This window comes from Mustela nivalis, assembly GCF_964662115.1.
Source record: "Mustela nivalis genome assembly, chromosome: 17".
In the NCBI taxonomy this organism is placed as follows: domain Eukaryota; kingdom Metazoa; phylum Chordata; class Mammalia; order Carnivora; family Mustelidae; genus Mustela; species Mustela nivalis.
In genome coordinates, this window is record NC_139036.1 from 47379464 (window position 1) to 47396219 (window position 16756).

General features: G+C 38.2%; 1 protein-coding gene across 11 annotated transcripts in view; it reads left to right on the forward strand.

The window, feature by feature from the left end:
* Positions 1 to 16756, forward strand: part of TANC2 (tetratricopeptide repeat, ankyrin repeat and coiled-coil containing 2) — a 360787-nt gene that overhangs the window by 286064 nt on the left and 57967 nt on the right. For all 11 annotated transcript variants that reach the window (XM_082706545.1, XM_082706546.1, XM_082706542.1 and 8 more), the window contains 2 exons: positions 7812 to 7978; positions 11145 to 11752. In XM_082706545.1, the coding sequence (XP_082562671.1) occupies positions 7812 to 7978; positions 11145 to 11752 (775 nt within the window). The remainder of the gene's footprint in view (positions 1 to 7811; positions 7979 to 11144; positions 11753 to 16756) is intronic.

Consider the following 16756-nt stretch of genomic DNA (forward strand, 5'->3'; position numbering starts at 1 on the left):
TAGTGTGGCAGTTTTAAAAGATGGCTGTAAATTCTTTGGCATTCCTCCTAACCAGAGTTGGGGGTCTTTGTCTCCCCCTCTTGAATTTTTTTTAGCAGGCTTGTGACTGCTTCAACCAATAGAATACTACAAGCAGATGTTAGGTGACATCTTGAGGGTAGGTCATAAATGTCCACACAGCTTTCATCTTGTTCACTGAAACACTTGCTTTTGGAGGATTGCATTGTCATGTAAGAAGTAAAGAAGTACCAACACTTAAGTGTTCTGGTTGACTAGCCCTGACGTGGGAGTTTTTGTTCCAGGTGATTTCAGCCCACAGCCATTTGAGTAACCCCTACAACAGGTCTGATGCAGCAGTAGTTAACTATAACAAACAATATTTTTATTTTATTTTATTTTATTTTTTCAGTGTTGCAAGTTTCATTGTTTATGCACCATACCCAGTGCTCCATCCAATACATGCCCTCCACAGTACCCACCACCAGGCTCACCCATCCCCCCACCCCCACCCCTCCAAAACCTTACTTGGTTTCTCAGAGTCCATAGTCTCTCATGCTTCCTCTCCTCCTCCAATTCATCCCAATTCACTTTTCCTTTCCTTCTGCTAATGTCCTCCGTGCTATTCGTTATACTTCACAAGTAAGTGAAACCATATGATAATTGACTTTCTCTGTTTGGCTTATTTCACTCAAGATAATCTCTTCTAGTCCCGTCCATGTTGATACAAAAGTTGGGTATTCATCCTTTCTGATGGCTACACAATATTCCATTGTATATATGGACCGTATCTTCTTTATCCATTCGTCTATTGAAGGGTATCTTGGCTCTTTCCACAGTGGTAATTGTGGCCATTGCTGCTATGAACATTGGGGTAAAGATGGCCCTTCTTTTCACTACATCTATATCTTTGCGGTAAATACGCAGTAGTGCAATTGCAGGGTTATAGGGTAGCTGTATTTTTAATTTTTGAGGGATCTCCACACTGGTTTCCAAGGTGGCTGCACCACTGGAACAGAGTAGAGAGTCCAGATATGGACCCTCAACTCTATGGTCAAATAATCTTTGACAAAGAGGAAAAGATATCCAGGGGAAAAGACAGTCCCTTTCAATAAATGGTGCTGGGAAGATTGGACAGCTGTGGATAGAGGAATGAAACTCAGCCATTCTTTTACACCCTACACAAAGATAAACTCGAAATGAATGAAAAACCTCAACGTGAGGCAGAAATCTATCAAAATCCTAGAGGAGAACACAGGCAGTATCTTCTTAGACATCAGCCATAGCAACTTCTTTCAAGACATGTCTCCAAAGGCAAAGGAAACAAAAGCGAAAATGAACTTTTGAGACTTATCAAGATAAAAAGCTTCTGCACAGCAAAGGAAACAGTCAACAAAACAAAGAGGCAACCCACGGAATGGGAAAAGATATTCTCAAATGACACTATAGACAATATTTTATGTAGTGTCAAAGTAATTAAGAAAAAACTTAAGATGATAAGGCCTCCTCAGTGAAAGCTACAAAACATTTTAGAGTGAAATTACAGAACTTAGTAAATGGAAATATACCTAGTTTGTAGATTAGAATTTTTCCCCCACACTGGTCTATAGAGTCAACATAATCTAAAGACACTTCACAAAAGAAGATACCAAGTGCGCCTACAAGCACAAGAAAAGATGTTTAACATCATTAGTCATCAGGAAAATGCAAATTAAAAACACAGTGAGACCCCACTTTACTCCCACTAGAATAGGTTAAAATGTTTTAAGTCAAGCATCAAATGTTGGTGATAGTGATGAGCAGCTGGAACTCTCACATGATGCTGGTGAGAGTGTAAGATGGTACAACTACTTTGGAAATCTGGCAGTTTTTTATAAAGTTAAATATAAATCTGCTTTATGACCAAGAAATTCTATGCCTATGTATTTACCCAAAAGAAATGAAAACATATGTCTACAAAAAGACTTGTACAACAATGTTCATAGCAGCTTTATTCATAGTAGTTAGAAACTGGATACAACCCAAATGTCCTTCAACAGAATGGATAAACAAGTTGTTGTATAGTCACTCAATGGAATACTTCATAATATTAAAAAGAAACAAACTAATAATATATATAATAATGTGTATATAATAATATGCTCAACATTTATAGAGGAATCTCAATATCATGTTAAGCAAAAGAAACAAGTGTATATAGTCTATGGTGATAGAAGAGTGATTGCCTATTAAAGACTGACTGGGAGGGAATCTAAGAAATTTCTGGAATGATGAAAATGTTTTATATTTTGATTGGCATGTTAGTTACATGATTTACATATATTTATCAAAACTGATCAAAGTGTGCAGTTAAGATCTTCCCAATTAACTCTAAGTAAATTTTATCACAATAATTTTAAGATAGATTATTTTTTTTATGAACAGACATTCACAACTTTATTAAGGATTCTGAGAAGTTGGACATTCCTAAGTTCATGAGAATCACACACACACACATATATATATAAACACATATATGAAGAGATATATAACTTTCATTTTGGGTTGAGAGAAAGCAGCGTATTAAAATTAGCTACTGTTAATGATTCATTAAGATATTTTATTTATAATTTATGATGACTGCTTCTAAAGATTATCAGGACCACTGTCTTTAGAGACAGAAGGGATAGAAGATTTGCTGCCCATTATTTTGAAATTTGTCTAACTAGGTTCTCTCTCATATACCCTCTAACATGATTATATCAGATATACTTAGTTCTCATTTCTAAGACCAGTTTAGTAGGATTTCATGAAACATGATGCTTTTTCTTCTATTTTTTTTTCTGAATAAGAAAGGTGCATTTGATTGTATTCTGTAATTGATTGTATTGTTCCTAAGTTTCTATCATTTGGTTAGATTATAAGGTCATCTCTTTGCATTTAAACTACTTGTTATAACCATTTAATAAAGAAATCCCAGGACAGAATCTGTGGTGATCCTTAGGGAAAGATGTCCAACAGAATCACCAACACGGCCAGTGATTCTAGGCACAGAGACATGAAGAATTAAGATAGATTATTTTTAAAGGTAGCTGAAGCTTTCTTTCCGGGGAAGTTCAGTGGAAAACATTTTCAGTTTAGATTCAGAAGCTAGATTTCAAATTGTACATTTTTCTTTTAAAAAATGAAGTCATGGGGCTCCTGGGTCGCTCAGTCAGTTAGACATCTGTCTTTGGTTGAGGTTGTGATCCCAGAGTCCTGGGATCGAGTCCTGCATTGGGTTCCCTGCTCAATAGGTAGTCTGCTTCTCCCTTGCCCCGTTAGTATGTGCTGTCGCACGCTCGCTCTCTCTCGCTTGCTCACTCTCTCAAATAAACAAATAAAATCTTTTTTTTTAAATAGAAGTATTTTCTTTTCTTTCTTTCTTTCTTTTTTTTTTAAGATTTTATTTAATTATTTGACAGAGAGAGATCACAAGTAGGCAGAGAGGCAGTCAGAGCGGGGGAAGCAGGCTCCCTGCGGAGCAGAGAGCCCAATGTGGGTCTTGATCCCAGGACCCTGAGATCATGACCTGAGCCAAAGGCAGAGGCTTAACCCCCTGAGCCACCCAGGTGCCCCTAAATAGAAGTATTTTCACAATACTCTAAGGTTCTACAAGGGTAGTGACAAAAACACATACAGGGATGCCTGAGTGGCTCAGCTGTTTCAACATCCGATTCCTGATTTTGTCCCAAGTCATGATCTCAGGGTCATGAAATTGAGCCCCATCCCCCCCACCATTGGGCTTTGCACTGGGAATGCAGCCAATGTAAGATTCTCTCTCTCCCCCTCCCTGCACATATGTGCAGCCTCTCTAAGGAAATATATATATATATATATATATATTTTTTTTTTTTTTTTAAATAACAAAACTCCCATACATGCAAAACAAATGGAAAAGTTTTGCAGTTTCCTGGTGAGCTCTTGCTTCAGCCACCGATATGCAAGGAAAGGAGATACTAATTTGTTATCACAACTAAAAGGAAGATAATTCACATGTAATGTGCAGCTTTTCTGAACAAAAAATGTTGTCTGATATGAGCCTTCCTTTCACTTTTGATAATTCCTACACAGTATACCAGTAAAATCCCATGCAGTAGAATTTAGTTCTGACTATTGTACTAGCTACCAACTCTTCTCTTGCAGTCTCTGTCCTTCTTATTTCTCTCAGATTCCTAGGTACAGAGTCTCAGAATAGGGGTGCTAAGCACATGAGTTCCAGCATTTGTTAAGTGTACATATAAGCAAGGGCAGTAGGGAATCCCTGGTGAATACAGTTTTACAAGGAAATAAAAACAAAGGTTAAAGGGCTTAGAAGCTTTTCCAGGGACTTGTCAGCTAGAACAGTGGCTTCTAAGCACCAGTCCCTTCGAAGTTTTCATTAGTCCATTAACAAAATAAGAAAACAAACAGCCTAGAATTTGTGTGAATATAGTTTGGTATATACATGTATGTAAAGGAGAGATTACATCTTTCCTTTTTTTTTAATATAAAAGTATTTTTATACTATGAACTAATGGTGATAGTAGATGGTAATTGCACTTTAAATGTTCTTACTGGTAGGATGCCTGGCTGGCTTAGTAGGTAGAGCACAGCACGTGACTCTTGAACCTTGGGGTCGTTAGTTCAAGCATCATGTTGAGTATAGGGTGTCCTTTAAAAAAAATAATAATAAATAAATAAATAAGAAACAGCAATCCTTTGTTGGTCCCCAATTTTTTTAAATTTTTGTCTGTAAAACCTTTTAAAGCTACTGATTATAGAGTATGTATTTAAAGAACCTGCAGAAATTTGGAAATGAGCATGCAGAAGCATTCTGTAAGGCTAGTTGCATTTGAGAGGTGAAAGCTAAATATCATTAAGTCCTCATCTCTTAAATTTACAACTGAGATACCTTATTTAGCAGAGGAAAAGGAAATTTTTTAGGAATACTTCTCATTGTTTTACAGTATTAGTACCATTTGGAAATTTTTTGCATTTATTCTTGACCCTAAAAAAAGTAATCTTAGATAAACATGATATCCTTATTTCTTAACAGATGAAATATTTTTGATACTTCCTTTATATCACCTGTATTAATAGGTAACTTCTAAGTAACCTCTTCAAGGAAGCAAATCTCCAAAAAAAGGAAAATATAGCCAAGACTGAGAACAATATAATTATCATAAGTGGGACATACTTCCTTTTTAAAAAAATAAAAAAGAAAGAAATGATACATTGTCTACTTTACTCTTGGCATGAGTAATGTAATCTACTGGGAATTTATGCAAATAAAAATATGATTTTTATCAGCTATGGAATTATCTCATTCATTAAAATGTCCAGATCACAATTTGGAGCATGTTCTTGATCTTTATGCTTAGGAATGTGTTTGAAATGTTTTTCCCAAAGAAAATCCCAGCAAATGCATTATCACCAGACTTTTTCTTCACTGGAAGACCGTGGCTTTTTGACAAAGTAGTCTGGTGAAGTTAAGGGAGATGTAGTTGAAGTTGGGAGGCAGTGATGTGCTGATAAAATTTTAACAGCCAGCTGGAGAGGGAGGATTTGTAATATTTGCCCATTTCCACTGTGTAAGTATATATTCCCACCTTGGCCAGTTTTACGCTACCAGCTGTTTAACAACCAGCTCATTAAAAGACTGCAGTGGGTTTTCCTGGATCAGTACAGGGTGGCTTCAGCCCACCTCTTCGTGGGGCAAGGTGATGGTGCCTAGTAAGGAAGAGATCTATTATAGCTGCCAAGCCGAATGTAATTAGAAAATTCCTCTATGGACATTAAAGGCACAATTATAATTATGGGTGCCAGGGTCATAGAAATCAAGAACATAAGAGCCCCTGCTTTCGTGGGTCAGTCCATTAGTTCCAAACAACTTTTTTGTCTTTCTTAATTCTTTGGACTCCCTATAGGAATAATGTTTTTTCTTAGTACTATGTCATTAAGGATGTCATTTCATTAATAATCATTGTTAGCAGAGCTGGAATCCATAGTTCATTTCAAAGAGTCACCAGATGAAAGTAATAGTTAAAATTCTTCATAATTTGAGAACTGACTTACAGTCCTTAGGATATTAAAATTAAATTGCTATAACATAAAGCTTGTACTTTAGGGGAGAAATAGAAAGTTTTATTAATCATGAAAAAAATCTGCATATTTTCAAGTAGGAAACCAAAATATGTGTTTTCAATTGGTCTTGACTCTTAAAAGAGCTAGTCTTGTACAGAAGTCCATGGACTTTTCCTTCTGTCCCCAACTTCCTCTTTTCCTCCTCAGACTCAGATATAACCTGTGTTCCATTTCAGTGACTTCTTTCTTCCCCCTGCTCTCCTCCTTGCAGAACCTGTTAAGTCCTACTATCCATAGTTGATCCTTAAACAACCCACAGGTTAGGATCACTGACACCTACAAAAACAAAAACCTGCATACAACTTGTGACTCCCCACAAAATTAACTATTTATAGCCTACTGTTGACCTGAAGCCTTACCAATAACATGAACAGTCAATTAACACATATTCTGTATGATGTATATATTATGTAATGTATTCTCACAATGAAGTAAGCTAGAGAAAAAAGTTATTTCAGAAAGTCATAAGGAAGAGAAAACACATTTGCAGTACTATACTGTATTTATCTTAAAAAAATCCACATGTGGGGCGCCTGGGTGGCTCAGTGGGTTAAGCCGCTGCCTTCGGCTCAGGTCATGATCTCAGGGTCCTGGGATCGAGCCCCGCATCGGGCTCTCTGCTCGGCGGAGAGCCTGCTTCTTCCTCTTTCTCTCTGCCTGCCTCTCTGCCTACTTGTAATCTCTGCCTGTCCAAAAAAAAAAAAAAAAAATCCACATGTAAGTGGACCCATGCAATTCAAAGCCATGTTGTTTAAGGGTCAAATGTAGTAATTTTTACTTACTACTTGCAATTCATTTGTACTAAAGTGTACATTTTAATCTCTATAATTTGTTCACTGTGGTTCAAAAATCACTAAGCATTTAATGAGAGTGGAAGCCTGAAAACTCTCCAACCCTTTTTCTACAGCCTAGCCCTGAAGATAAACTGATTTTGTCAAGCTGGGAGAATATAGAGTTCAGGAGGGAACTAAACATGAAAGTGGCACGTATTTGTCTTTCCCATTGACTCCTTCTTCCTGGGAAGATCACACAAGGGTCTGGCCCCACTGAAGCTGCATTAGGTGCAGTGTAGGAAGCTGCTAGTCTAAGATCTTGGGATCCAACCTTCCTTATTGCGATCTCTCTTTTGGCTCGGATTTTTTCTCTTTGTTCCACCCCCTTCTTCCCCACTACACATTCACATGAAGGCATATATACTGCTTTGGATTTCACATTAAACCTTTTTCATAGGGGCAGGTGGGGGGTATGAGAAGGAATTCCCAAAGGAACATGTGACTCTGTTCTCTTTAATGCTATCAGATAGAAAAAAACAACACATTATTTTCAGTATTTTCAAGATTGGGAGAAAAATGAATTTCCATGTGCATATTTTCACAAATGTCTTGTTCAGTCTGTCACACAACTGATAACATAGGGGAGATGATGATCATACAGACACTTCATATGTTATATATATTATAAAACTTTCACCTCTGGTAAAAACAAAATGAATTCACTAAATAAATTATTCTTTGTCTTTATAATAAATTATGTACCCTGAACATTTAGTAAACACACAAGAGATCTTTTTCTAATTTTTTTTTCCCCAAACAGATACTTGGTCAAAGACCCAAAAAGAACTCAGTTATCCACTTGGTAACTATTAAGTAATCTGTTTCTTTCTGCCTCAGAGAGAAAAATCCCAGATGAAGATTTCATCATCCTAATTGATGGATTAAATGAAGCAGAATTTCACAAACCGGATTATGGGGATACAATTGTTTCATTTCTGAGTAAAATGATTGGAAAATTTCCTTCTTGGCTCAAGCTAATTGTAACAGTTAGGACCAGTTTACAGGTATGTGTTTGTTTGCTTTGGGACCCACATTTCTCTTGCAGAGTGCTTAAACAAACAAAGTTCTAGATCTGTGTTCCCTTAGTGGTAAGTTGTTTTTTGTGTTTGCGGTTTTTTTTTTTTTTTTAACACCTCTACCATGTCCTGGAGCACTAGCAAGAATAATTCCCTAAGAGTATATTTTGAGAGTAAGAGATCAGATGATCTAGAGAACGCGGTCTCTGTATATGTTTGCCTCTCTTACATAGTGGGCTAGGTGGGATAGCATTCCCATTGCTCTGGATAAGTTTTGATAAAGTATCCCTCAATTAAATGAAAAGAAAGTCCATTTTTCTAGACTTTTTCCTTAACATAGCAATACAAATTCAGTCCCTAACACTCTAATTTGCTGTTTGACTTTGGTTTGACTTTTTTTTTTTTTTTTTATCATTTAATGCCATGTAAAGCCCAGTTCTGTCTGCCATTTAGAGTCAGATTTTATCCTTCCCCTCTGCTTCAACTTGAACAACTTTTCTATAACAGGACAGTGTACACCTTCCTCTAAGAAATATTGGCAGTATTAAGGCTTTAGATTAAATGTACGACAACTGGGAGATAAGATTTTTTTTTTAATCTTTTTTACCTTCCATCCTCTCCCAATGATCACTTAATGGCCTGGAAGAAGGACTAGAAATGTGGGACTAAGCCGGCAAAGACATATGGGCTAAGGATAAATGAGTTCACCTAATCTCACAAGATTACATAAAACCTTGTTCTCACTGTAGCTGAGTTGGTGTCCCCTATTCCTTACATACTCATACTTGGTTTGGAACAGAATTTCTTCTACCTTTTTTTTGCCTAACCATTGCCTTGTTTGTTAAGCATCAAAGTCTCACATATAATACACCTATCCCACTATCCTAATATAGCCCATGTGTAATAATTACTAGTGTGCAGAAAACAGCTTCTCCTTCCTTTTCCCTCTCCCAGGGACTTAGTGGTACTCCTGCATGTGGACCAATTAGCTTTGCTCCCTTCTTTGATCAGAAACCATACTTACAATGCTGGCCACCACCTTACAGATGTGCGTTATTAATCCCAAAGTAATTTAAATTAAAGGATGTGGATAAATCAATGTAAATGCATCTTTATAACTAAAAATTGTGTAATCTATTGTTACTGGTCAGTAACTTGATTGTTAAAGAAGAAGGATGAAAAAAAGAAACTTCCAGGAACACAATCTGACTAGTTTTACTAAATGTATGCTTAGGAGATGTTCTTCTCATTTGTATTTTTACATAAGACCATGTGCAATCTCAAAAGACATTTTAAGTATGACTTGACAGATGACTTTAACTTTTCAGCTATGCCAAAGGACAGGAAAAGTACTACTATGCATACTAATCTACAAAGTCAAAATTTCAGTGTCCTCATAATTCAAGACCTATAATAACTTCCCAGATACTTCATTCACTTCGACCAAGAATTTTCTTATTTTCATTCAGCTCTGACAGTGAAATAATTCATAGGTCTTTAAAAAAAAAAAAAACTCATATTTGATCATTCATTATTTCCACAGACATTTCTTCAGTACTTCACATGTGTCAGGCACTTCCTAGGAGCTGAAGATCGAGCAGTAAACAAGACAAATTCTGTCGCTGCCCTCATAAAGCTTATATTCCAGTGAGGAACACAAATGAAAACTAAGTGAAAAATTAAATGTATATTAAAATTTTAGATAGTATTGGTGTTATGAAGACAAATAGGATAAAGAGATAGTTATTTTAGACAGGGGATTGGGAAAGCCCTCTCCCAGGAGCCTGACAAAATAATGAGATCTGATTTACCTCTTTAAAAGATTTCTTTGGCTCCTGGCCACAAAGATAATAAAATGAAGGGGATCAAGTATAGGAACAGTACAGGCGAAAGGTGATGGTGGCTTAGACTAGAGTGGTCATAGGGACCCTGTGAAGTGGTCATACTTGGATTATACTTTGAAGGCGAATCAAAAGGACTTAATGATGGGCTGAATGTAGGGTGAGCAAGAAAGAAGATTCAAAACATGGGATTTTGGTGAACAGTTGGGCAAATGCCAGCATGAGGAAAAGAGAAAGATCACAGACACCTATAATTTGGTGGTAGGCTTGGTAGTGATGCTGTTTGTTGAAATGGGGAGGTTTCTGTGGCAGGGGGCAAAATTCATTAGTTCTGATTTAGCCACGTTAAGTTTGTCTATGCAACATCCTGATGATGTAAATGTCGAGTAGACCAAGGTATACGATAAGAGCTCAGGGGAGAGGACTAAGTCGGAAACACAGGTTAGGCCTCATCCAGGCGAGGCGAAAATTACATAAAACCTTAGCAAGAACCATTTCAGTGAAATGATGCGGTTGAAGTCTGATTGCAACAAATAGAGGACAGAATGGGAAGGAGGAACAAGAGATAGGAAATAAGGAAACTCTTCTGTGAAGTTTTGCTAAAAATGGGGACAGAGATATAAGATAGTATTTGGGGGGAGGGATTGCGGTGCCATTTGTCTGTGTGATCCAGTAGAGAAAAAGAAACTGATGCAGAAGAAAATAGATACTTAGAGGACCAAAGTCTGTATGCAGATAAAATAAAATCCAGAGCATAGGTAACCACAAAGCCCCATCACCTTTCCCCAGTCTACTTTCCAGCACATCACCAAGGTACCAAACATATTAGAAGTATTCCTTTGGGCTAAGGCCTCTGCAAAAAGTCTCCATTAAAATGTAGTCATCCTATTAGGAAGGTTGGAAAAGCACATTTTTATATGGTGTTCTTTGAGTCCTCATGCATTTCTCTTACTGAATTGTACTTTGACATTATGCCATGGTTTACACTGAGAAAAACTACAACAAAAGAGTTATATGGCGCTCCATTTTCCCTTCACCTTAGGAGTGTTATTTAGAATATTGATCGTTAAATCACTCCGAAGGTAGCCTTTATGAAGACACATAAAAATTTATCTCAAGTCTCAACATTAGAAAAAATAGTGTCCCCTCTGTGCAACAGATGTGTTTTAACCTATGGATACTGATACTTGATCCTGTTTCCCTCTTCGGCCACTCGGAAGTTTAGTATCAATGTGTGGACCTCAGAGTGTATCACAAGAGTTAGGGGAAACTGAAGGTCTTTCTGTCTCTCTCTCTCTCTCCATCTGTTTTAGGAAATTACCAAGCTGCTGCCTTTCCATAGGATTTTTTTGGATCGACTAGAAGAGAACGAAGCCATAGACCAGGATCTGCAGGCTTACATCCTGCACCGGATACACAGCAGCTCAGAGATCCAGAATAACATTTCACTTAATGGCAAAATGGACAATACTACATTTGGCAAACTCAGTTCTCACCTCAAGACCCTCAGTCAAGGGTCCTATTTATACCTGAAACTCACATTTGACCTCATAGAGAAAGGCTATCTAGTGTTAAAGAGCTCTAGCTACAAAGTAGTTCCTGTTTCGCTCTCGGAGGTTTATTTGCTCCAGTGTAATATGAAGTTCCCCACCCAGTCTTCCTTTGACCGGGTGATGCCTCTCCTGAATGTGGCAGTGGCCTCTCTGCACCCACTGACTGACGAACATATCTTCCAGGCCATCAATGCTGGTAGCATTGAAGGCACCCTAGAATGGGAGGATTTTCAGCAGAGAATGGAGAACCTCTCCATGTTCCTAATCAAACGCAGAGACATGACTCGTATGTTTGTACATCCTTCTTTTCGAGAGTGGCTTATCTGGAGAGAAGAAGGAGAGAAAACCAAATTTCTCTGTGATCCCAGGTAAGCCATCACCTGTAATAAGCAATTCTGAGCCTATTTTGTATTGATTGCATGGAGCATGGGTATTGAAAGCAATGAGAAGTGTTCTTCATTGAACATTTCACGCAAAGGCAACATCATCTCTGTTTTTTCCCCAGTCAAGGCTGTAATGAGGTTTATTTTTTCACAATGTTATTTCCGTAAGACTCAAACTCTGCATAGATATTTAAAATACCCTCCTACCGTACTATATATTCCTAAATAATTTTCTTTGTACTACTGAACCCAGGTTATAACTAATTTAGCCATTTCATAAACTTCTTCAGTGTTCTTCCAATATGAAGAAAGAATTCATATATTGTTCATCTCTTTGACTTAGACCAAAATTGCTTTAAAATTGCAATTGCCCTTTTAAAAGCCATACCACTTTTAAAGCCACCAGTGACTAAGCCCATTAGAGCCCAGCCAGTGCTAAGGTTTATGCTGGAAAATGGACTCTTAAACCTCATAGCTAAACAGACCTGAAGAGGTCAGCTGGCCTAGCTGCTCTCCTTATAGATAAATAAGTTACCATTGTCCCTATTTTACAATGGTCCCCTTTTAAAAAGGCCTTAAAATGTTGAATCAGTGCTGGAAGTCACCAAGTTAATAGGTGGGGGAAAGGAAGAAGGATTAGAAAAAGAATGGCAGGTATGTAGTACATACCACCTCTCCCTTGCCCTGCAGCTGTGCACACCCAGCGCTCTCACCTCATCAACTTGACCTTGACTTAACACTCTTTCTCAGTGCAATATGCCAGACTAGGTGTGAAACTGTTTCCCATTCTCTTGGGTAGAACCTAGATCTCTAGCATCCTAGTGAGGTTTGCTTTCTACTCCACACTACCTTTTTATAAAAGAATTATTCCTTTAACAGAGTTGGTATTTCCCAAAGCAGACCTATCCCTGCCTTCCTGGAAACAAAGAAGACACCAACGACATAGCTGGCAAAAGCAGAACTTGTTTTGGCCCAGAAAGAAGAGAGGCCACATTTGACTGTGCCTCCATCCGTGGCTCATCAGAGAGACTAAACCTCTCTGACCATGCTGGGGTTTTATTTCTCTCCTGGCGTGTTCTTTACCCAACCTTACTGGACACAACTGTGCTTGTGGCCATGCCATCCAGCCTACTTCATGCCAGTTTGTTAGAAAATTAGTTCCAGATTCTGATGAAGATATTAAGCCAGGCAGGAGATTCTGTGGTATTTTGGTATTTTCCCTGAGACAGGAACTTTTAAAGAAACAAGCTCTAGTGGAAAGAACATGGATTTTTGAGTCATTACCTGCATGTAAATCGTATTTCTTCCTGGAACTGTGACCTTTGGAGAGTTTTATGTTTCTGGGACCATTTTCTTACCTATGTAAAAGAGATAATTCCTAGAGTTGTTGAGAACTAAAGAGGTCATGTAGTATAATACCTAAAATAGTACAGAGTACAAAGAAAGTGTTCAAGGAATGTTCTTCTCTCTACTCCTGCCTTTGCAGTAATAGACCCTTTAGATATACCTTAACTAAATCCTGTGGCTAATTCGATAGGCAGCAGTAGTCTTCTGCTATTAGTATTCAGGAGCACAAGATTAAAAAAAAAAAAAAAAAAAACTGAGTCTGAGTTTCTTCTATAAATTGTATGACATTCCCAAGAGTATTTTATTATAAATCCCACAGTACTGCTATAATCCTTAGTACACAGAGTTGGCAGCCACATATTTAATAAAAAGAGACCAATCTAGAATTGCCTCATGAAAACTTAGAAATCTATTTCCAGAGAAACTTTGCTAGTTGATCCGCTCTCTCTTTTTCTGGAACATCTCAGAGAATTGAATGCCGAGGTCCAAGGCAACCAGGCTACCACTGAATTAACAGTATCTTTACAACAGATAAAACCCTCAGGGGCTCCAAAAGGAGAAAATACGATATTTTGTAGCCATATCATGACTTTACAGGCTTACCTTCTCAACATGATTTATTAACCAGAAACATCTTGGCAACCAGCTGATACACGGGGACAAGCAAACACTTCTAACTTCTGATGCTTTGTAGTCTGTTCCCTGGTGATTGAATAACATGCAGAGCTGCTGAGGGATCATCATATATCACTTAATGGCAGAGAGAATAAAATAGTAGGACCAGGAGTTATCAAAAAAGCTTCCTCACATTTCATTTCAGTTGGAATTCAGCCTTCTGCCCAGCACTGTCTGGCACCAGCTTTGTTACTGAAGTATTGATCTCAGAGTTTGAGGCCCCCTGGGTCAATGAGATGGAAATTCACTAAGAGTTTAATGCTATTGGCAAAGCCCAAGCTGGCCTTTCAGAGAAACTGGCTGTAATTGCTTTCCATTTCAGGCAGTCTGATTAGCGGGACTCTTTCAAAGCAGGGTTTGGCTTTGTGGCCTTCAGCCTCTACTTCCTGTACATTCCCCGTCTGCTCTTCTATTCTTCTGTTTCTCCCTGGTTTCTCTCCAGAGCATTGCACGTATTTCAGTAGACCAGAGAGAGCAATTCAGTGCCTCCAAAATCACACCACGTAAGCCTGTGCTGAAGGCCTGTCTCCGTGTTCAGGAGAACTCTCAGAGGCAACAGAACGTCTCTGGCTCTTCGAGTCCATCTTCCCAGGCTTTCAACACTCACTCGTTCACCCTGAACTTGCTGACCTTACTAGGGAAGTAGACACAGAGGAGAATATTCTGTACTGAAGCCAAAAAGTAGTTGATCTTCCTCAGAAATAGGCCACCCACATAAGCTGAAGGGAGTCTATAATCTGAGGATGGTGCAGAAAAGAGGAAATAGCAGAGCCAGAGGTCAGTGCTACAGCTGAGATAGAGTTTTCCTTATTTTAACTATCAGATGGCCTGTTGTCCCAGGATGTCAGCTCCGACATCCCAGAGAGAATGACCTAATGTTGCATAAACATATAACTGTCACAGAAAGAGATGAGTTATAGATGTCTTTTCTTAGCTTGGTAACAGGATGGGGGTGTGTGTGTGTTGAACTGTAAGCAGAGCATCACTGAATTTTTTTTTTTATCACATCAGAACTTCTAAAACTTTGGATTTACATTCTGGATAAAAATATGCCTCTTGAAGCCCTGACAAACCTTAGACTTCACCATCTTATTCTGCTCTCTGTTTCCCACTATTCATCACTGTCATATCCTGTCATACTCTGAGATTAATCCATCTTATATTTTATTCCCTCAGGCACTGAGATATCAGATTAACTCACTAATCTTATAAACTAATCTCTGCTATTATGTTAATAAGAGGAAGAGAGCAAACCCATTTGAAGCAACTTGTGCATTTCGAGTAAGGTGTTTGAGAAGAGCCATCAGTCTTTGTTATCTAACCTATTGATAACTTTGATCGTTGAAATTTGAGGCTGGGAGAGTAAACAGTTGGGGGCTGCTGGCCCTTGCTGCTTAATATTTCTGCAGGGTGTTAGGCGTAATATTTCTGCATGAACCCCCACCCACTTTTGGTTTCCATTCTTCACTATCTTTGTCTTCACGGTCTCTAGCCTCCCTTTCCAGAGGAACAGCTCACAGATCAGTGTTTGTATATATACATATATATATATAGGAAGATACATGTAAGATCTTTATAAAAAGATCAGAAGACTCAGTTATCTTATTTTTAACTGTTTGAATAAAACGCATGAGGTTTGTGAACTTTCTTTGAGTAACTGAATCACTATGACCTAATGAAGTAATGATTTGGGAGCCTCATCTGGGTCGACCTGGTTTCCTCAAACTAAGAGAAGCAAACTTTATGGCAGGCGAAGAGGGGGAAGGGCTGCACAAATCCTGTGAGGATAGTTGAGTACTTACTTGACTCTCTCTGACTAGAATTGGTATCTTATAATACATGGTCTGTTGAGGTTTTTTCTAACTATTTTGGTCAATGTTAGCCCGTGAGTTACATATTGAACCCCTGATGCTCCAGAATCCATGCCACAAAGCATACCATCGGAGGAGAAGCAGTTTGCCTAAGGCAAAAAGAAGGCATTCCCCCTAAAAGGGAAAACGAACTCTGTGCAGAGGACCTGCACGGCCTGCCTTCTTAAAGAATACATGGGTCTGAAGTAACCACAGAATGGGGAGCTGCAGGGTCAAGGTGATCTGACTGTTCTAATCCAGACATGAGCCTCCGGGCAAGATGACATTTAACCTTGCCCTCACTGAAGCATGAACTCTGGGTTACTGCTGATAGCCATTGCAGGCTCCTACAACGAACTCTTACATTGGAAATAGGTTCTGCTTTCTAAAAGCAGTAGGAAAGAATTCAGCAAAGTGACAGATCATGGGAAGGAAAAAAGGGTCTGGAACCACATCAGCCCTTAGGAGGTCTGGAAGAGTTACAGCAAGGCAAAAGGCGGTATATATCCTTTACTAGCTTTTGACTATTAGTAGATGATCTTACCTGCCTGGAAATATTAACTCTCTAATCTCTGTGCCAGGTCTACGTCTGCTACACTTCGAATTCCTTTCTATCACTGGGGGGAACTTAGTCTTCTGATGTCACAATCTGAGTGTGTACTTCCAAGGAGAGATTTCATTCGTGTGTAATATTATTAGAGATTTGTCTAATTTGCCAATAAATTTTCCCTTATTATCTTATCCAGTTTCTAACTCCCTATTGGCATCAAGAATAAATGTGAGACTCATATCTGAAGTATTACTCTAGTCACCTAAGGTCATGGTTGTGATTTAATGCAAGGGAGATATTAGATAAAATCTAATTATATCTTGGACTATGTCCAGTTTGCCAATTGCATGAATGTCCTTCAACTTTAAAAATTTGTTTTCTCTCAGTAGAAATCATGGGACCCACGTCTATTATTTGAATAGACAAACCATTCCCATCTTTAAAGCTCTTATACCTTCAAAGATGGGCAATGGTAATTCTTTTTTTTCCCCTTTTCCAAATCCAAAATTAAGTTTGGAGAAAGCCAGTAATCATTCTTACTGTCATAAAAACTCATGTGAAGTTTCC